Source organism: Miniopterus natalensis, chromosome 3 (genome assembly GCF_054644295.1).
Source record: "Miniopterus natalensis isolate mMinNat1 chromosome 3, mMinNat1.hap1, whole genome shotgun sequence".
NCBI lineage: Eukaryota > Metazoa > Chordata > Mammalia > Chiroptera > Miniopteridae > Miniopterus > Miniopterus natalensis.
In genome coordinates this window covers 37,780,749-37,803,529 of record NC_142083.1, presented here as the reverse complement: position 1 = coordinate 37,803,529, position 22,781 = coordinate 37,780,749, and the positions used below count along the sequence as shown (strand labels likewise).

Sequence of the window (22,781 nt, the reverse complement as noted above, 5' to 3'; positions counted from 1 at the left end):
GACAAGGTGTCCCCTTAAAGACGCCTGGACGGAAGGATCAAAAGCCAGGTGCTGGGCTGTCCGATTCCCTCTCCTTCCTTTAAAATGAACTCTCAACCCTAGCTGCTGGAGCTCAGACATGGGCCCCAGAGCCACTTCCCATGGCACTTCCCGCAGCGTGCCTGCCACCTCCCTCCCGGCGCCCTGTGACCTTCCCCTCTGGGCAGGCGGCCTTGCCTCCTGGCTCCCCCAGCCTCCCCGGGCAGCAGGCTGGTCAGCAGGGTGTGCTCCAGCGGGGGCGCAGAGGCAGAGGGTCCCCGGGAAGGGGTGGCAGGCAGGGAGCCGCCTTTGCCTCTGCATGCGCGCGAAGCTGGTAATTAAATGGTACATCCTAAACGACATGCAGCTCCGGCAGACTTCGGAAACCTTAGAAATGTGAGGCCTTTCATTTTATCACCGTGGTATCGGGACTATGAACTAACGCTGATTGGAGAATCCATGGGCCAATAAAGTAAGAAAAGGAAAAGCAAAAATTTACTTTGGGTAAAATTCATTCTAGTTCTAGCCACTTAGGTAAGTTGCTTCCTGTTTGTGCCTAATTACCATGAATTGGGACCGACGAGACATTGATTGGGGATTGATCGATCTAAGTTTATTTTATCAAAACCCCCCATTCTGAGCGCGTGCTCAGGCTCCCGGGGCTGTCGGGTGCGTCGCCTGCGCACTGGGAGCCGGTGTCCCCACACTTCCCAACAAGGGCAGGAACTTTGGCCCTGAGGCTGCGAGGATGGAGCCCTGTCCCCACCAGGGGAGGGACTCAGAGCCCTGAGCCTGCCCCGGGTTCCCCAGACCTGGGTTCTGGTTGGCAAAGGTGCTGTCGGACCTGGTGACAGGGACGGGGAAGGGAGAGTGGATTTGAGGTCTGTGAGTGAGGTGACCTGTTAATCTGGGGGTGAGGGAAATGGAAGAGTCGGTGGCTCTCGAGTTTAAGCTTTGGTCGTTGGGTGGATGGTCTCACTATAAATTGAGACAGAAAACAGAAGAAGTGAAGATGTTGGTTGGGTTCCGTTTTGGGTTTGTGGAGGCTGAATGCCCGTGAGACAGTTAGTGGGCGTGTCCGTCGAACAATTGGATGCCCACTGGGGAGCCTTGGGCGAGGGGTGGGGGTAAGAGACAAAGGGGTTGGCGACGACTGCGGGAGGTGAAGAGCGGCGAGCTGAGAACACGACCCTGGGGAGGCCCCGGGAGACCCCAGAGGAGACACCGAGATGTGGCCCGAGAGGACACGGAGTCTGCAGGACAGCTCACTGTCCCTAAGGTGCTCTGTAAGGGCGAGTGGTTCAACCAAAGGTGACTGAATATGTGTCATTCCCAGCAGAGCTTTTCCATTGAGCTGTACAATCTTTACCAAAAAACCAGGTTCAAAAATTTCTTGCTAATTCTAAGGAAACTGATAGAAGTTTACATTCTCATTTAAGATTTATTGAGATGTTAGGAAATTACATTGGGCTCCTTGAACCTCACCAGTTTCAGTATTTGGACCTCGTTGAAACAGCACTAGGAGCTAGCCAACCCCCTGTCCTCACACCGGGGTAGTACTCCCTGGATCCCCCCTTTCTGCTGCTCCCCAAATAAGCGCACCTATGCCCTCCTCTTCATTAGGCTGCTTTTACATAAAAAAGTCATATAATCATTTTTTAAGTTCAAGTAGTACGAAAGGCTGTTCAGTGATAGGTAAATGCCCCTCCCACCCAGGCCCTAATCCTCAGTCCTCTCCTACCCTGCCCTGCAGAGCAACTCCTGTTCCCAGTGTCGTGTCTACACAACATCCTCCTGGAAATACTGGCCTGTGGGCCAGACTCAGCCAGCCCTCTGTTTCTGTAAATAAAGCTTTATTGGAATGCAGCCATGCCCACTCACACGTGGTAGCTGCTCTCCTGCTGCAACAACAGAGTTGAGTAGTTGTGACAGAGAAAGGAAGGTTTTGCCAACATGTTTGTGTGTAGACACCTGCGTGTATAGTCTTTTTTTCAACACACACGTAAGCACACTACATGCTGTTCTGCATTTTGCTTATTTCCGTTTCACACTAAATCATGGAAATTGTTCCCCATGGGCACATGCAGACTTGTCTTTTTCACATGTGTGTTTGTAATTAATCCATCCCCATTGAAGGATGTGTTAGTGCTTTACAGCCGTTAGCCTGAACAGATAACACTGCAGGGAACCTTCTTGTGCACACACCTTCCTTGCACACATGAGCTCTTCTGGGAGATATTTAAAACAGAGAGCGATTGCCTCACTGCCCCCCGGTAGTTTTTCCCCCACCCTCAATGAGAGTCATGTTCTTTTCACAATAACAGCTAAATTGCTAAAACCTTTGAGGAAATGGAGGCTAATAAGATAAAAAATAAATAAATGTGCAAGATTATTAAATTTGTATAATCTGTACAAAATTTTACAGCCCCTAATACTTACTATAGCTCCTTTGGGTGTCTGCTCACTGCTCTTATTTCTGAAGGTAGTCTGTGCATGCTACTGTAACAAAATGCCATAGACACGGTGACTTGTAAACAACAGAAATTTATTTCTCACAGTTCTGGAGGCTGGAAGTCCAAGATCAGCATGATGGGGTTCTGGGGAAAGCCCTCTCCCAGGTCCAGACTGCTGACTTCTTGCCATGTCCTCACATGGCAGAAGGGAAAGGGATCTCCCTGGCGTCTCTCCTTATAAGGGCAGTAATCCTATTCATGAGGGCTCCCCCCTCTTAACCTAATCATCTCCACGACTCCATGAAGGGAGGGGACACATCCAGTCTATAGCAGTGGGATTCACCAGGTTTCCCCCAGCGGACTTCAGACATACATCTAATCAGGATCTGAAGGTAGGAAGAAGATGGATACTCCTTTTGGTCTCAGGTGGGCCACTTGCATCTCAAAAAATCTCTGAATGACATCCACTTCTCTAGGCCTCTGCCCAAACCAAAGTACTCCCTCCCCAAATATGCTAAGCAGAGATGCAGACAATATAAAATGACATAGTGCCTATATTTTAGTAGTTTATAATTTTCCATTCTATTTGGTAAGCAACATCTCTCAAAATTAGATACAGTTAACACAGAAAACCACAAAACACCAGCATTCTACACAGTTCCATTTCCCTGTTTTTGGATTCTCAAGGCAAGACCCTGGTTTTGTGCTCCTCCGGGCCCCACATTCTGCCTGGCATGCGATAGGCCCCCTATGGCCTTTGGTTGAAGTGAACTAATTTTCTCTTAATGTTTCAACCGAATTATTCCTTTTGCCTCTTACAGAATGAAGATATTCAGATGTTGTATTCAGTACCCCCTGCAGCAGAAAGTTTTCGTCTTGTTCTTAACCCTGTGGCTGCTCTCCTTGTTGAAGCTTCTAAATGTCGGAAGACTCCTCTTCACCCAGAAGGGCATTTACTTGGTCGAGCACGCCCTGAGCACCTCCCCTTTTGTGAGGAACAGGTACCCCCCTGTTAACCACGACGTTGGGTATGAAGTTAACTGCTCGGGTATCTATGAGCAGGAGCCTTTGGAAATTGGCAAGACTCTGGAGATAAGAAGAAAAGACATTGTTGACCTGGATGATGGCGATGTTGTGGCGATGACCAGCAACTGTGACATTTATCTGACCCTAAGGAGGTACCATGAAAAGCTCGTTTCAAAGGAGGAGAAAAGCTTCCCAATAGCCTATTCTTTGGTTGTTCACAAAGATGCAATTATGGTTGAAAGGCTAATCCACGCTCTGTACAACCAGCACAACATCTACTGCATCCATTATGACCAGAAGTCATCTGACACCTTCAAAGTCGCCATGAACAATTTAGCGAAGTGCTTCCCCAACATTTTCATTGCTTCCAAGTTAGAGACTGTGCAGTATGCCCACATTTCCAGACTCCAAGCTGATTTAAATTGCTTGTCAGACCTTCTCAAGTCTTCAGTTCAGTGGAAATATGTTATCAACCTGTGTGGGCAAGACTTCCCTTTGAAGTCAAACTTTGAATTAGTGTCAGAGCTGAAGAAACTCAATGGAGCGAATATGTTAGAGACGGTGAAACCCCCTGGCAGTAAGATGGAAAGATTCACTTATCACCACGAACTCAGACAGGTGCCTTACGAATATGTGAAGCTGCCAGTAAGGACCAACATCTCCAAAGCAGCGCCCCCTCATAACATCGAGGTATTTGTTGGCAGTGCTTATTTTGTTTTAAGTCGAGCGTTTGTTAAATATGTTTTCAACAACTCCCTCGTTAAAGACTTTTTGGCCTGGTCTGAAGATACATACTCGCCTGATGAGCATTTTTGGGCTACCTTAATTCGGGTACCAGGAATACCTGGGGAGATTTCTCGGTCAGCCCAGGATGTGTCTGACCTACAGAGTAAGACTCGCCTGGTCAAGTGGAATTATCACGAAGGCCTTTTCTACCCCAGTTGCACTGGCGCTCACCGCCGAAGTGTATGTATCTATGGAGCAGCGGAATTGAGGTGGCTTATCAAAGATGGACATTGGTTTGCTAATAAATTTGATTCTAAGGTGGACCCTGTCCTGATTAAGTGCTTGGCAGAAAAGCTGGAAGAACAACAGAGAGAGTGGATCACTTTGTCTTCAGAAAAGTTATTTATGGATAAAAATCCCACAATCTCATCGTGATGAAATCATGATGGAAACAAGGTGTCTGACAAATGGAGTTAATGTGGAGTTATTCACTATACCATGCCCAGGACCACCTGAGCTTAACCTTCTCATAGCTTGAAAGGTATCTAAAATTCCATGCACAGGGAAGGTGACTTAGCCTTTGGTGACAATCAGCCTGCAGTTGGTTTAGTACTTTGGTTTGTTTCTGCCTGTAATTTCACTGAGCTAAATCAGAGATCTTAAACCTGTCATCAAATATTTATTGAGCTCCTACTGTAGGCTGGGCACTTTTTTAGAAATGTGTAGCAATTAAATCCAAGGTTTAATGAGTTTTACAGTGCCCTCAGGGACTGTGTCTTACTTACCCTGCTCGTGCAGCAACCTTAATACCCTAAGTTCTCCACATAACAACCTGCTGAGGAAGTCTTGGAGTGTGTAGTGATCACCCATATGAACCACCCGTTTCAGACTAGCATTTAAGTACAGCGACCAACACTCCACCTGTCTCATAATTCAACTCACTCGGCTTTTTCTAGCCATTAGAATATTAGAAGGAGAGACTTCACTCTCTCAGAAGAGCTTAAAGAATTGCCCAGTTTCCTGCTTGGCCAAGCATAATTTACCTTGTGGTGCCCACTCACTCAGTTCAGGGTCAGGAGACTGGGCGTGGCATTCACAGCGTCTGACTGCTGGGGAGGTGGTTGGGGTAAGTAGGGGGATTGAGACACATGGGGCTTGAAGAGGAACAAAGGGATTTCTATGACTTTTGCATCATGTTACACAACGGTGTCATGCTGGCCTCCTTTTTAATTCAACTGTTTCTTTAAAGCACATTTACTGATTAAAAATGAGAGCTGATTAATACTGAGAGTGCTATATTCCAGAACACTGAACCTAAGTCTTCCAGTTCATAGATTACCATTATGTGTAAGTTTCTTTACAATGGAATTAGTATAATTTTGTTTTATGGAACTACCAAACTGAGAGTCACTGAATTTTCTTGAAAAGGCTATATGAAATATGACAGCTTTCTAAATTAATTATTACGGTCGCTTTAAAACAATTTCTTCTCCAGCAACTGTCCAAGTAGAACCCAGACTTAAAGTTATGAAAGTGTGTTGCATTCTTCTTAGCTTAGATCCAAAGAGAAAAACCTAATTTTCCTAAGAACATAGCCAGAATATTCATTAAAAATATTTTGTAAAAGCTACACCTTAGACAACCACCAAATGAGTCAAATATACATCTATTGTAGTGTGACTGTATGGTGCTGGAGGTGGAATGGGGCAGGAGCAGAGTTCTGAGCACAGGATATAACATCTTTACGTCTCTTGGGAAATCATGGAACTCGTAAAAATTTCTCTGTGATCTTATGCTTCAGTGTCAGCCTCAGGAACTATATAAAGATGTAGTGATCAAGGCCAGCGTGAGACTTTTTGGAAGATTGAAGTATTTAAGTACCTTTTAAAATGTCTGTGTTCTAAATGTCTGTGAAATGAACATTGCTTGTTTTAAAGTTCATAATGCTAACTGCCAGGTGGCACCATTCTCTTCCCCCCTTATCTTGAACTCATTTTTCTTCCTTTCTTTTCCCTACCCCTTCAAATTACTTTATTCTTCAGAAAACAACAATTACCAAGGCCCTGTTCTTAAAAATAAGTAACTGTTGGGTAGCCCTGAGTTCTGCAGAACATCCCTACCAGGTCATTAGTGTGTGTGACCCTGACAAGCTGTCACTTTGGGCTTCATGAGCCTTTCCTGGTTTTTGAAGTGAGCGCTTGGTTGCCTATCCTGGCTTCTTCACAAGTTTGGTTTTTTGGGTGTGTTTTTTTTGGTGAAAATCAATTGAAATAGTATATGAAGTGGTATGGGTTATTATTATTATTATTGACATTATTACAGATGTCCCCCAATTTGCCCCCCTTTGCCCACCCCCACACCTCTGGCCATCACCACGCTGGTGTCTGTGTCCATGGGTTATGCATATCTGTTCTTTGGCTAATCTCTTCACCTTTCATCCAGTTCCTCCTCTCCCTCCCCTCTGACCTCTGTCAATTCGTTCCATGCATCCATGCCTCTGGTTCTGTTTTGTTCATGAGTTTATTAGATTCTACATATAAGTTAGATCATATGGTATTTGTCTTTCTCCATCTGGAAATACCATATAATCTTACTTATTATTTCGCTTAGCATAATAATCTCCAGGCCTGTCCATGCTGTCTCAAAGGGTAAGAGATCCTTCCTTTTTACAGCTGCATAGTATTCCGTGGTGGAAATGTAGCACAGCTTTTAATCCACTCGTCTACCAATGGGCACCTGGGCTCTTTCCAGATCTTGGCTATTGTAAATAATGCTATGAAGTGTTTTGAATGTAGGGGCAAACTATTGAAATGTCTAAGGACAGTCTTACAAAAAGCCCAACATAGATCCAACACCATTGTGAGACTTAACCGTTTACCTTTTCTGAAACCTTTGAGATATAAAAAGAAGCCACAGTTGCAGGGGCAACTTCTGTAACCAAACCCAGATCTGAAGAAATTCGTCACCCCATGATATGGGGGTTCTTTCTGAGCCAATAGGATCAGCAAGTTGGTTTTGTGGTTTAGACTGGGAAGAGAGGTTGAAGTACATTTTCTATCATTCAGGTTTAAATACACAAGGTCCTGATGAAATCTTGGTTTTTATGCCTTTGGTCACCAGAATAATTGCAAATGCTGAAAAATAAATGTTGACCTCCTGGTCCAGTGTCTTACCTCTAATGAGGAATAATTCAGTTTCTTGTTTATTGGGAAATTTGCCGGTTATTAATCAGTCCCATTCCATGTTCAAATGAAACTTGGAACCGTGAAGAGGTGGCAGTGCCTTCTTTTGTTTCTCAGGACATGTTTCTCGGGATTCAACACCTAACCTTGCAGGAAGCAGATCAGAACATGCTCTCGCCTGGGGGATCCGGCAGAATCCCTGCACACCTTCCAACCTGATCCTTCCCAAAAGCTTTCAGCATGATTCCCCCTGGTCTGGAGAATGTTCTGCAGTCTGTGTTTTATAATTATTCTTTGCATAGTATTTATTGAATCTAGACTCTAAGTTATTTGGTGATGAGACCAGGACCTTGGAGTTTGTAAATTGTATCAGATAATATTAATAATGAAAGAGCTACCAAAACACATATATTATGTGAGCAAGCTACTGTAATATTATAATAAAGGCCCATGTTGCTGCTGTTATTAATGTTTTGGTTATTTTAAGTGATATATTTATATAAATGTTTAAATCTGTACAGTTAAATCTGAAGATTTCTCTTGCCTTCCAGAATGTGACTTTTATTTATAGTCAATGAAATGACAATATTTGGGAATGTAAAATGAATGTACCCTATGTATATTACAGCTGTTTTTCTTGTTGTTGATGATGATCGAATGAGAGTTTTGATTTTTAAAAATATTTTTATCAACTGATCTCTAAGTCTCCCTACCGTGTGTGTTACCATTTTCAAAAGACATATTTCCCATTATATGAATTTTAAATAGATTGGTATTGCATTTTGTATTTGCTGCTACCAGATGTTATTTCTTCAGTATTGTAAAATAAAATGTGCTCCAAACACCAAACCCCTGGAATGTATGATGTTTCCTTTCTCTGGTTGTGCTGATTCCCCACAAGCACTCTTGGTTTATGAGACTTGCCCAGGATGTGAAGAGCACAGTCAGTTTCACTTCAGAGAGGAAGAAAGTTAGTGTGTACTACATACAGAATGTAGGCCACAAACATGAACTGTTTAACTTGGCAAAGTCTCAAAGGATCTTCCAGGATTCCCCAGTCTTCGCCTTCCTCCAGGTTGGTTTCTCCTCTAAGATTAATTATCTAGATACTCTCGTTTGCATCCTTACTTTATGGTAGTTCTTAATAGGGCAGGTTGAGCTCTTTATCTCATGTCCCTCAATCCCTGGAAAATCCAGACTTTCTGCATCAAGACTCCTGCCAGGTTCTAAGCCCTGTGGACATGAGGATCCTGGCTCCACCAGTGTCCTCAGGCCTGGTTGGTGAGTAATTCCTCATGAGCTTCCCTCTGTCCTGGATAACATGACCTTTATCAGCTCTACTAAACTGAGAAATATTTGACATTGCTGATCCCCACACCCCTGCCCTCACTCTGAAAATCTCCTGATCTGTTTTCTATTTTCACCCTTTCTAAACTCATGACAGCCACCAGCCTCCCTAGCTGGCAAGGAGTATGCATGTCACGCTCATAAATTATAGTCCATGTCCAGGAATAAGCCCACTGTAGGAATCTTCAACAGAAAGAAATTAATACCTACTCTTAACCTAAGGTTAGTTTTAGCTCTTGCCAAGCTGGACAACCATACATACCACAGTTATCTCACAGAGGAACTTAGACTTTTTTTGGTTGGGGGAGGGGGAGTAGGTCTATACACCATCATATTAAAGACCCGTCGTCTGGAGTTTCATATTTTTAAAACATCCTTTGGTGTCTACAAAGCTAAGTCTAAAGTAGGACTACTGGCTTCTAGTTTCATGAAACTGATGATGGAGAAACCCTGGCGAGAGAGTAGATGACTGCAAATTTATACCTATTACTGGCAAGTATTCCTATGATGATGCATAACAACCAGCTTGAGCTTCGCTTCAGAGAGAGCGTCAGTGGCTGAACTTATGGGGGGGGCGTGTAAAAACCACAGGGAGACTACTCGCCTGAACTCGGGTATGGTCTTCACGCAGAGCAGCACCGTCCTTCCTGCCTGGGAGCACCTTGCGCTGAGTCATGCAGACAACAAACAGAATCTGAGAAAAATCTTGGCTGGTGATCTGGGTAAGTTTATTTTACTTTTTTTTGTTATTGCCATTGTTTCTCATAGAACAATAAAGGAAATTTAAACAGAAACCCTTTGTATTCATAATTCTAACATCCTGACAAAAACATTATAGTTCTCTGACTGCTCTTCTAACCATATCCATGTCTATATCCATTTTTTTGTCTCTCTTTCCACGGCCCATATATTTGCAACCACTCTCCCTTGTTGCTACATGGTCTTTATGGCTGTCTGCTGGTCATATCTTAATTCACTCAGTCTTTATTGTAGAACATTTGAATTTTAAGCTACTTAACCTTTTTTTTCTGCTGTAAATAACAATGCTGTGAACACCTTCTCCTTTCCTTGAACCAATTCCTTATGTATTTTCAAGAGAGGGTTACAGTCCTGAAGAGAATGCATTTTATTTTATTATTATTTTTTACTGATTGCTTTTCATATATGTTAGAAATCACCCACTCAAAGAACTATATAGGACACTCGGTAGGTGTAAATCAACCACAGCACAGCCTCAACCTATGTGAAATAAATTGTATTTATTCTGAGAAATGGCTGTAATGATTCTCAAAGTGAGCAGAGACCTTTGCCTAAAGCAAGGATATGGCCATTCCTCTAACAGATCAAAGAATGTGTGTTATGTATGATTAGTGATGAGCTCTTTCAGAATAATATTCTCAAAGGTGTAACACTGATCACTGACTCCATTCCAGGAAGGATCTAAAGGCTGCTAGTTCCTTCTAGTACCCATTCTCCCTGGCTTCTGTGATTTTATTCTGAACAATATGAGCAGCTATTAATTCCCATCCTTCCTTTCAACTAGGGGTGGCAAAGAGAAAAAGCAGAAGTCATTGGATGGGGCATCTGATAATGCACTGAAAGTGTGGCTTACCTAGCTTGTCTTTCACTCACCTCCCTTGCTTTTTCCCTGGAATGTGTTTGTAATAGCTGGGATTGCAGCAGCCATTTGGAAACCAGGAGGATGCACGTCATATGGTAAGAACAGAGTAAAAATATGACATCTGAACCATCCAAGACTGCCTACTTCCAGTGTTCTTTTATGGGAGATAAAGATTGGCATGTACTTTAAATTACTGTTATCTCAGATTTCTATTACTAACAGTAGAACATAATCCCTAACTTCCGTGTTTTTCTAGGACAATGGTTGTCAAACTTCGGTCTGCATCAAAATCACCGAGTGGACTTGTTAACACAGAGATTGCTCCCCTTTCCCCCTACTTTCTCACTAAGTGGGATGGGGTGAGGGAGAGGAGAATTTGCATCTCTAACAAGTTCCCAGGTGAGGCCGATGCTGTTCTGGACCGCATTTTAAGAACCACTGTTAGTATATCTTTCCTGAAAAGTATTTCTTCAATGTTGTAAACATTAGGCCAAGTCAGCATTTTAAAAACACCAAATATTGCAATAAGCATACATACCTTCAGATGGTAAAACACTGCAGTCAGAAGTTCAGAAACACTTTATATGCTCTGCCTTATATGCTCTTTCTACATTGTTGGCTAACTATATTTTCTGAATAATGACTGAAGTTGATACATTTCCATAACTATCAGTTCCCCCTAAACTCCTTTTCAACCAAATTGCTGCCTTATTTGGAACTATTTTATACAATGTAATAAAAACAAATGAATTTTGAAAGTGCAGTTAACCTGAAATTACAGTGGTGAAGTCTCAAGTTCAGATCTATGTGTTAATTCTATTAAGCAAAAATGTATGCTGGTGATACAGACTCTGTCTACCCAGGTGGAATTTTTCATGAGCATTTCAATATGAGAGTCCTAAAAATAATTTTTTTTTAATTGAAATGAATCAGAGAGTCATATCATTCTAACTCTTCACTATTTCAAGCCATTACAGGGATGCCAGTGTGAAATAGATACAGAATTATGTGTCATCTCATAAACACTTCCAAGTTTTTACTTCAACCGTGGGTGGATACTGAAAAAAAATTAGACCAAAAACATTTAACAAATGTATCTGCCTAAGGGGTATTAGTTCCCATTTTTAGGGCCTTTCCAATTATTTTGTTTTAAATAACTACATGAAACAGGTGAGTTTCATTGCAATAATTTCACCCATGATTTAATTGAGTCTTAATGACTACTAGTAATTTTTATTCAGGGTTATTATTAATCCAGTTTTACAGGCAGTTTCACTAATTGTTGTTGGGAATAGCACCTCTGCGGGAAATAAGAGGATCCCTAGGGCGATAGAGAAGGGACACCCCAGGACGGGAGCTGGGTACTGACAGGGCTGGCGACCAGCTCAGATGGGAGTGGGTCGGGCAGCTTCACCGATTTCTTCAGGATGATGAACATGTAGAAAACCTCCTAAGTCTGAGAGTGTCCTTATAGAGGAAGAGTGGGCCGTTGGAGAATCAGGGCTGAATGCCAGCGGGGAAGCTCGTGAACTCAAGGGGGAACAGCAAGCCGCACAGCCGGAGGTAGCGCCCCATGGTCCTAACCATTCGCTTAGTCGTGCAGAGCCCAACGTGGAAATGCTGAGTATTGACCTACTCAGTATGAAACTACTGGGGACTTGGGGGATGGGAAGGGCAGTAAGCGGTTGGGGGCGTGGGGGTGTGGAAGACCTCAGGCCCCACGGGTAACGCCCAGAGCTGAGCCATCTGGTGCAGCGGTGAAAGGACGTGGCTTCGATGCGCGGAGGTGAGGCCGAAGGAAGCAGCTCCGAGCTGGAACGAGTTGCCTCCGGGGAAGGAAAACCAGGGAAGCCATGGAAACTGCGAATTTTATTCATTTATTTTTGCAACAAGCGTTTCGACTTGTTGCAAAGCTCTATAAAGCTCTATAAGCTTTAAACTAAACAAAACAAAACCAAAAAAAATCAAAAACACTGGAGAAAACAAAGGACTGGGAAGGAAAAAGCCATGGTCTGGGGTCAAAGACTGCCTGTGATCTAACAGCCGGCGCGGGCCCCCGGAGACCCTGCAGGGGCGCTGGCCGCTCGGCCTCTCCCGCCCAGGCCGGACCGCGGCCCCTCCAGCCCCGGGGGGGGGGGGGGGGGGGGGGCAAGGGCGCAGCCCGCCGAGGACGGACCCTCACGCCGCAGCCTCGGTGATTGGTCTATGGAGTGGGCACGTGACCCACCGGGGCCAATCCGGGATCCTGGGACTTTTAAAATTCCCGCGGGGGGGGTAAGGACCTCTTGAGCCTCTCTGGTCCCCAGACGAGCCCACGCGCCGGCCCCGCACCTGCGCCCCGCACCTGCGCCCCGCACCTGCGCCCCGCACCTGCGCCCCGCACCTGCGCCCCGCACCTGCGCCCCGCACCTGCGCGCGGTCTCGGCCGCCGGGGGGCAGCGCGCGGGCCGCAGCGGAGAGGGAGGGGGGCCGGCGGCGCGGGGCCCGCGCGGAGCCCGTTCTCCCGGACACCAGCCCAGCCCGGCCCCTGGGCAGTGGCACCGCCCCGGTGAATCCCTCCTTCGGCTTAAGCGAGATTGAACTGAGTTCTGCTCTGGTCACAAACACTAAGACAGTCGAAAAGCATCAAACACTATTTTTAAATAATTTTTATTACGGAAAGTTTCAAACAAACACAAAAGTAGAAGGCGTGATGAAACCCCACATCCCCATCACCCAGCCTCACTAAGTTTAGATAGTCTTGTTTATCTGTCTGTCCCTCCTCCCTTTTGTTCCTCAGAAACATTTTAAAAGAAAATCCCAGACATCGCATTGCTTCCCTTAGTCCCTGCGCTCCACGCGTGCCTTATGTTCTGGTCCTGGTGAGCAGGAAAGTGCTGGACAAGTGCCTGTTTTGTCCATACTTGAGCCACATGGAATTGCTGTTTCTACAGGTCAAAAAGGGTCAGCTATTTTTTACGTAACTACCGTGCCATTGTCACTCCTAATACGTCTTTGTATCCACCATTTGTTGAAATCAGGATCCAAACAAGGCCTGCACACTGATTTGGTTAAAATAACTTTTTAGGTACTGATGAGATGATCTTCCTGTACCTGCTGGTCCTCATGAAGCAGACAGCTCCCTGGAAGTGCTACCTGAGCCAGGCATCCTGCTGATCACATGATGACAGTGGAGAAGCCCAGGGCAGCCAGCTGAGGGTGTGCCTGCTGTGATTTCCCAAGGGCAATATATCTCAAATGGAGGTGAGCAGTTCAGGGCAGAGGAGGAGCCCACAGTGAAGCTGGTGGATTCACACAAAAATGACAAAGTGGGTGATTAGAGAGGAAGTGCAGTGAATAGTCCCAAATACCTACTCCCCCTGAACTCCCCTGGCTTACTGTTTACATAAGCTCTGGTTGCCATCTGTCCTACAAGATCTCAGTACTTCATGGAATAAAATAATAGCAGGCATGTGCCAGGCACCTTACTGCTCGCCAGAACAGCTGCGTGAAGCACAGGTAGACTGCAGCGGCTAAGAACTTGGGCTTTGGAGCCACACAGCCTGAATTCCAACCTCAGCCCTGCCACTTACTAGCTGGTAACTTTGCAGGAGTCAGCTGACCTCCTTGGCATCCTTCCCCATCTACAAAATAAGGATGATGCTGGCCACACCTCATAGGGTAAATGCAGAAGGGATGTGAAGCAGAGAGCACCGTGCCTGGCATAGTGAGATACGTACACACACACACACACACACACATATTCACACATATACATGGTAGGGGACCCCACACCTGTGTTCATCTCCAGGAGCCCCACCAGATTCTCAGAATGAAGATAAGAAAAGTCCCCTCATGCTTCTAGCAAGTGGAGGGGGGAAAGGTGCAGCTTCTAGGAAATAAGTCTTTCTGGAAAAAAAAAAAGTTGGAATTAAAAGCAACCTTATAATTGAGCAAGCATGCAAGTCAGCACATAATCAGGGATGAGTTATTATATGCTAGGTGCTGGGGGTTTAAGATGTATAGGACTGGTCCCTCTCTTTCAGGAGCTCGTGGTCTAGTGGGAAATGCTTAAGTGCATAAGATAGAGCCAGAGATTGATAGTTGCTGCCCCTCATAGCTCATCTTGGCTTCCTCCACAGTAATAGAACTCTCCTTTCTAGCTGAGCATAGATTTCCCAGAATAAAGATTGTATCTCCCAGCCTCCTTTGTAAGGTAGGTATGGCCATATGACAAAGTCCTGGCCAGTAAGATATAGTGGAAGTTTTATGTGTAACTTTCTGAGACATATCCTTTTTTGTTGTTGGTGGTTTTTATTTTGTTTTTTTTTAATTTATCTTTATTGTTGAAAGTATCACAGGTGTCCCATTTTCTTCCCCCATTGGCCCCCTCCACCTCGCTCCCACCCCCTCCCCAGGCCTTCACCCCATTATTCTCTGTGGCTGTGGGTTATGCATATATGCATATAACTTCTTTGGTTAATCTCCTCCCACCTCCACCCCCTTCCCTCTGAGATACAACCGTCTGTTGCATGCTTCAATGTCTCTGGGTCTGTTTAGTTTGTCAGATTCTTTTGTTCATTAGCTGCTTCTTAAAGAAGACCCTTCAGCATTTCCTATAGTGCTTGTCCAGTGGTGATGAACTCCTGTAGCTTTTCCTTGTCTGAGAAGCTCTTTATCTGACCTTCAGTTCTAAATGATAGCTTTGCTGGGTGGAGTCATCTTGGCTGTAGGTTCTTGCTTTTCATCACTTTGAATATTTCTTGCCCCTCCCTTCTGGCCTGCAAGGTTTCTGTTGAGAAATCAGCTGACAGTCGCATGGGTGCCCCCCTGTAGGTAACTAACGGCTTTTCTCTTGCTGCTTTTAAGATTTTCTCTTTGTCTTTAACCTTTGGCATTTTAATTATGATGTGTCTTGCTGTGGGCCTCTTTGGGTTCCTCTTGTTTGGGACCCTCTGTGCTTCCTGGACTTTAAGTCTGTTTCTTTCCCCAGGTAGGGGAAGTTTTCTGTCATTTTTTCAAATAGGTTTTCAATTTCTTGCTCTCTCTCTTCTTCTGGCACCCCAATAATATCAATGTTGGGCCTCTTAAAGTTGTCCCAGTGGCTCCTTATACTATCTTCATATTTCTGGATTCTTTTTTCTTTTTGCTCTTCTGGTTGAGTCTTTTTTGTTTCCTCATGTTCCAAATTGCTGATTTGATTCTCAGCATCCTCTACTGTTGATTCCCTATAAATTATTCTTCATTTCAGTTCGTGTAGCCTTCATTTCAAATTGGTACTTTATTATATCATCGATTTTCTCAGTTATTTTTGTAATACTCTTACTAATATGGTTGGGCATCCTTATAAACAAAATTCTGAACTCTGCATCTATTAGCTTGCTTGGATCCATTTCATTTAGTTCCTTCTCTGGAGATTTCTTCTGTGTTTTTTTTTGTGACATGTTTCTTTGCCTCCACATTTTGGCTGTTTCCTGGTGTTTGTTTCTATGTATTAGGCAGAGCTGCCACGTCTCCTGGAATTTGTAGAGTGGCTTTGTGTAGTAGGTGTTCTGTAGGGTCCAGTTACCTGAGCTGGGCCTTCTAGATGCTCCCCTGTGTGGGCTGTGTGCACTGTCCTGTTGTAGTTGAGCCTTGGTTGCTGTTGGTGTCCCTGGGAGGAATTGACCCCCAGGCCAATCAGCTGTGAGGACCAGCTGCAACTACAGCCAGAGAGCTGCTGTGCTGGAGACACCCCTATGGAGCAGGATTTACTTCAGTGGGGCTTTGGTATTCACCAAGTGGGCCCCTTGAGTGTGTCACTCGTGGCTGTGGTAGGGCTGTAATCCAGCGTGGTCGAGTCTGACCACCAGGTGCCCTGTCTCTGGGGCCTCCCGGGAGGTGCAAAGTCAGCCTGTGCCAGTGCCCTGCCCAGGGCCCCCCAGCATGAGCTACACAGCAAACCGTAGTTGGCTGCTACGTGTGCTGGGCTTGGAGGTGTCAGGAGAGGCCAAGCTATGGGCCAATGCAGCTGCCGCTAGTGCCAGGCCTGGGGCCACTTACCAAGCTGTATGGGGCCCGCTGCTGCTTGTTTGAGAGATTTTAGGAAAGTCCTAAGCATGAGGCTCGAGAGGCCACTTGCACAGAAAAGCCCCTGGAAATGGCTGGATGAGCTGCAGGTGGGGAGGGGCGGGGCCTCCGGGAATCACGGGGCGGGGCCAAAGGTGGGAGTCAGGCCCTGGGGATTCAAACATGGCGCCTGCCTGCCGGCTGTGTGCGGGGAGGACTCGCCACAGGAGCCATGGCCTCCGCCAGCCCTTCTGCCTGGGAGGAAGCCGCCCTCCGCCTCTCGCCCGGATCTCAGGCAGGTTAGTTCCTCCCCGAGTGTCCCGGGTCCTTTCCGGCTGCTCCCGGCGCTGGGCTCAGAGGGAGCGTCCGAGTGAGTCCGTGCCGGGCCCTTTAGAGGAGCTGCTGGGGCTCCCGCAGCCTCCGCGACCCTCAGGGACAGTCCCCGCTGGTTTCACAGCCCGGAGTTGTGGGGACGTCTCTTCCTGGCCCTGGAGCCCTGGGCTGGGGGCCTGCTGTGGGCTGGGACCCCTCGCTCCTCCGGGAAACCTCTGCTGCCGAGATTCCCTCCTGGGTTGCAACCTCAGCACCAGGGGTGGGCCCGCGGCCGAGTCTCCGATTCAGCCCCAATCTGCTGACGTCTCCGCCCCTCCTACCGCTCTCTGTGTTGCTTCAGCTCCCTGGTTGTGGGGCTTCTGTTCAACCAGATCTCAGGAGGCTCTGAGTGACGATGGTTCTGATTTTAGTTGTAATTTTGATGTGGCTGTGGGAGGCGGTGGGGACTCGGTTGCCTGTGCCGCCACCTTGTTTTCCTCCGAGACACGTCCTTAAACTGAGCGGATGGATGTCCAAGCCCTCAACCCCATAACTGTGAATATGACCTGATTTGGAGAAAGAGTTTTTGCAGGCGTAATTAAGTTAAGCACCTGGAGGTGAGGCCATCCTGGATATCAGGAGCTCTCCCTCTCCCCTTTTCTCTCTCCTACCAGCTGAAAAGCGGACGTAAAAGCTGGGCCGAAGTAAACATCTTAGACAGTAAGGTAGGAGCCTCAACCAAGAGCCTGGTTTCTGACTGTTGCAGAGTCACCACAGCAGCCTACATTCATGTAAACAGAGAGATCGATTTCTAATTGGGTTAAACCTTCATGCTTTTTGGATTTCTGTCTCTTATAGCAGAACCTTTTACTAACAAACATGCCAACTAGCCACAGTACATTTGTTTTGTTTTTTAGGCCTCTCATCAATATTCAAAATATAAAACGACATATTAGGCAAGTTCTATCTCACTTAGAATAAAATACAAACTACTTTAAATAGTCAGTAAAGTTTTGTGTGATCTGACCCCATCTACTTGTCCTGATTCATTTCGTGCTGCTCTTCTCCAGCTTGGCACACGAGTACTTGAAATGTAGCTCGTGTGACTGAGGAACTAAATTTCTAATTTTATTTCACTTTAAATTAATTTACATTTAAATAGCCACATGACTAGTGGCTGCCAGCATGGACGGTACAGGTTGTGACCACTCTACCCCCTGCTACAAATGGCCAGCTCCTTGAGGTGTTTCAGAACATGGTCACAAATTCTTTGACACACCTCTAATTGAGATGTGAGGTCTATATCCCCTCTCCTTGAATCTGGGGCTTGTGACTGTGATGGAGTGCTTTCAAGGTGTCTTCTGAGGCCAGGGAAGAAGAAGCCTGCAGCTTCTGCCTAGTCTCTTGACAGTCATGCTCCTGGGACACTTGCTCCCAGGAAGCTGTCTCAGAACCTGGTCACCACACTGTGAGAAGCTGAAACCATATAAGGAGGCCACAGCTGAAACCATATAAGGAGCTGCTCCATCCTTTGAGTCATCTCAGCCTACATGCCTATATTAGCTTCCTGTGGCTCTCATAATAAATCACCACAAACATGGTGGCTTAAAAGAACCGAAAGTGATTCTCTCGAAGCTCTGAAACCTGCCAGAAGTCTGAAATCAAGGTATTAGCAGTGTTGCCTCCTTCTGGGTGTCTGAGGGAGATCTGCTCCACTCCTTTCTCCTGGTTTCTGGTGGTAGTCGGTAACCTTGACACTCCCCAGCTTGTGGACACTCCAGTCTCTGCCCCCATCTTCACATCACTGTCCACGATTCTCCCCTTCCCAACTCTCCTTTCTCTCACAAGGACACCCCGGTTATTGGCCTTAGGACCCTCCCTAAATTCAGGATGACCTCACTTGATCATGTTTATGAAAACCCGTTTTGCAAATAAGGTCTTATTCGCAGGTGCTGGGGATTAGGACTTGACATATCTCTTTGGAGCCACTATTCAGCCCAGTACAGCACCAGCCATGTGCGTGAGGGAGCCTAGGGGCAGTTCCAGCCCCCAGTTGTTTGGGTTACTCACAGACATTCACATTTTCCTGGCTGAGGCCCTAAACATTGTGGGGCAGAATCAAGCCATCACCACCATGCCTGGTTTGAAATCCCGACCTACAGAATTTTTAGCATAATGAAGTGGTGTTCTGTGCCACTAAACTGGACATTCCTACTCACTTTTAAGTCCCTAATCAAATAACCTGTCTCCAAAGAGGCCCCTTAGGGCCCTCTGCCACAGTCGGAACTATATTTCCCTTTCTCTACTTTTCCTTTATGGCGCGTATCACAACTTATAATCATATGTGTAATTAGGTGTTTTTCTTTTTTAATGTCTGTCTCCCCCACTAGACTTAAGTTCCATGAAGGCAGGGACCAAGTTTGTTTCATTCAGCACTATGATCTCTTTGTGTGCCAGGCACACAGCAAACCCCCAGCAAATATTTGCCAAATGCATGAAATTCTGAACTTTCTGTGACTGAATCTACAATGGACTTTTCTTTGTCACCTGAGCTGAGGCAGTTCTTGGAAAAGATTATTCATTTTGCCTTATTGCTCTCAGCAGATTACATAAGTTGGACTGTGGCAAGTGGAAAGCAAAATGTTTATTTTCCAAGATTCAGACATTAGTTCTTGCCATTTCAGTCCTTTGCATTTGAATAATTGCTGTGGTTTTTAATTGCAGTGGAAACAAATGAACACAAAAGACAGCGCCGGCCAGGCAGCCAGGCTGTGAGATAGCCTCTTCAATTTTTAAAAAAGCATCTGTAAGTTCACAGAATGAATCTTAAGTTGTCCTTGTATGTGAGTAATAATCTCAGGACGCATTCTTCCGTGAAATGAATGCTTGATGACAAATCAAGATGAGCAGGCTCGCCCTTGCTCTGAGCAGTCATCCATCTTATTCTAGAAAGTCCATTGGTACACATTCTGCTGATATTTTCTTGGAACAGAAACAAAAATAGGACATAAATGAAAAATTAAAACATGCTAAATAACACCAGGAGTGATCAGATAAAACTTGTAACCAGCTATACAAATTAGCATAGCGAGAGAGCCTAAAAGAAGTAGGTAGGAAACTTATACCTGAAAAACTTGAGTACAAGCAGTTGGTGCTCACCTTGGTGACTGTCACACTAGTCACTGTGGTTGCTGGACCCATCTGTGGTGAGTGGAAGGATTCTTGCTACTCCCAGATACACCCAGTTTGCACACTGTAGGAATTTTAACCCGATCTGCAAGACCCTACATGGTCATGTTCTGTGTTTTTTAGAGTCTGTATTTGTCTGGTTGGCATCTGTTCATCATAAGGCCAAATTAACACTCCAGGTTGCTTACATTTCCCCCTGAGAGCTGCAGCTCATGCTCTGAACCACCTTCTTATCTAACTCACACACGCAGCCCTAAATCAGCCCAGGGCCAGGTACCAAGCAACTGGAGACCACCTTTGTAGCCACTGCCACCATTGTTATTCAAACTAGCCAATCAGCTTTTCTTCTGCCGCGCCTCCCTTTCCTTTGTAAACCCCAGTCAAGGCTCGGTCTTGACCTTCACTGGGCATGACCTTCACTCAACTTCTGCTTCCTGACCAAATTGTTTCTTCCCCATGTGGTCCACATGGCATGGCATGCACTATCCTCGGGAACTGTAAGCAATAAATTCTTCCAATGCCACCTGCATTTCCAAGTCATCACTCAGTCACCTTCAAAAATTGTATCCGATGGGTATACTTGAGACTGATCAGCCCCCGGGGTCTTTGCAGCCCCTGTTTCCTTTGCCTGAAACACTCTTCTGCCTGTATCCACACGGTTTCTTCTCTCACTACATTTAAGTCTTTGCTCAAATATCACCTCTTCCAAGAAGGCTTCCCTGACCATCCCTTCACTACCATACCAATCCCTCCCAAATCCAGAAGTCTATCCCTTTGTTCTACTTTATTTTTCTCAATAGCTCTTATTTCCTCCTGACTCATTATATATTTGTTTATTTTGTGTGTTCCCTCATCCTGCAACCCAGATAACTTACATTCCATTAGAGCAAGGCACAGATTTTGTTTTAACAGCAGAATTCCTACCACTTAGAACAATGCCTAGCACACAGCGAGTACAAAAAAGATATTCTTAAATGAATACATCTTTTCCCAGAGTGCCTGGCTGGTCAGTGAATATATGAATGGTCTCAATCCCCTTCAGATTTACAAGTCTCATTGGGCCTAGAGACTTGTGAGAAGCCAGTCCCCTGGGTCAATATAATATGAATTTCTAAAAGGGAGTCAGTGATTCAAAACAAAGCCTGGGTAATCCCAGGGTAAAACCCCAGCAAAGGCTATGGAATCAGTACTGGGGATTAGGAAAAGTGAGCAACTACCACTCCTGAATTACCTGGCCAGATGCCATTTCTCTAGCATTGTGTTTTGGACTCGGTGACTTGGGGGATAAGAACAGTGGTTTCTTTTATCATATAGGAATAGCACCGTGCCCTCTCATGAGGCTGAGGCGGAGTCTAGGAAGCATCTTAGCAAGTGTTGGCCCAGACACCCTTCAGTGTGCGCAGGGCGCTTTCCCTGCAGATGGAGCCCAAATCACCCCTCTGCAAATGCAGTTCACCAGTTGTACGTTTTGTATGTTCTAGCTTAATACTAGTTCACACTGGATATGGGCAGTCTTTTTCTCCCTGTGATCACAAACACTGCAAATGCTTTCAGAGGAAAGCTGCCTGACCACAAGGTGATTACAATGATATATCTGAAATGTATACCATTTAGGTCAAGACAAGGAGGGTGTAACAAACCCCCAGAGGCTTGGGGAAGAAGGGAAGGAAGGAAGGAAGGAAGGAAGGAAGGAAGGAAGGAAGGAAGGAAGGAAGGAAGGAAGGAAGGAAGGAAGGAAGGAAGGAAGGAATTCCTGCTCTCTCTGAAAGGCCTAAGAACTTATACTCCTCACTAGAATGCCCCACTGCCTCTATGAAAAACTACCTCCCAAATGACTTTCATGCAGCTGATTTGGGGGTTGATCAGCTATTGACTTTAAGATGTTTCCATTTACTTAACTCAGATGCTATCACTTAGAACTAAAGTCAGGTCAAATTTTCTCTAGTCCCAGAGTTTAAAGACATTGTAAAAAATTACTGAAATGAAGAAAGTTAGAGAAAGGAGAGTCAGAAGATAAGTATTTGTCAGTCTTCCAGACTGCCTGGCAGGCAGTGCCAACTAGGCTCAGTCTGCATGGTGCCCAGGTCAGGTTCAGCTGGAACACAGCCGCTCCACGCTCACATGCCAGGAGGGCTGCTCTGTAACCGCTCAGCTGACTCATTGCGACAGAGATGGCCTGCAACTCGAAGACCTTGTGTAGCTTGACCTTTACAGAAAGAGCTTGCTGGTCTCTGGTAGCTATTAGCGGAGCAGAGTGAGTCACCAGGCCACCGTGCTCTGACTGAAACATTTCTGCAGACTATATAAGGCCCTTCTCTTGGATCCCTCGTTATGAGCAAACTTCTGAATGTAATGAGGCTTTGCCAGTATGTTTCTCTATTAAGAAGACAATGTGTATGCTTTTTAACATGAGTTTCCAGTCCTTGACAGTTATATTTCTCACTGTAAACCAGCAATTGACCTTCTGGTACAGTCTCTTATACATTTCTTAGGGTGCTCTAGTTTTCAGGGGGTCTGGCATCCGTTGATGTTAGGTTCAGACCTACAGGACTGGAAGACCGTGCTCTGGACCTGAGCTGACCCCTCGGACCTCATGCAGCAGTCACACTCTTATCCCCGGGGGAAGCAGGAAAGAATTCGTGCCAGGAATGTGTTTGGTGTTCGTGAACTTCGATTTCTAGTCCCCCTCCCCCCACGTATATATTTTTTATTTATCAAAGTAATACATGAATAAAGTTTTAAAAATCAAATAGAAGTACAGTGGTAAAACAAAAAATAACCATCACCTCCCCAGCGCCTTCCTGCTTGGAAAATTCCCACTACCCAGAAACAACCATTTTCAAATCTTTTCAGTGTATTTGTTTATATTTTCCTTCTTAA

General features: G+C 45.5%; 1 protein-coding gene across 1 annotated transcript; it reads left to right on the top strand.

Annotated features, from left to right (window-relative positions):
• The first annotated feature begins 1,968 nt into the window (after window positions 1–1,968).
• Window positions 1,969–6,799, top strand: GCNT4 (glucosaminyl (N-acetyl) transferase 4). Its single transcript, XM_016205229.2, has 2 exons — window positions 1,969–2,863; window positions 3,293–6,799. The coding sequence occupies exon 2, from the start codon at window positions 3,294–3,296 to the stop codon at window positions 4,656–4,658; it is 1,365 nt and encodes a 454-aa protein (XP_016060715.1). The 5' UTR covers window positions 1,969–2,863; window position 3,293; the 3' UTR covers window positions 4,659–6,799.
• The last annotated feature ends 15,982 nt before the right edge of the window (window positions 6,800–22,781 follow it).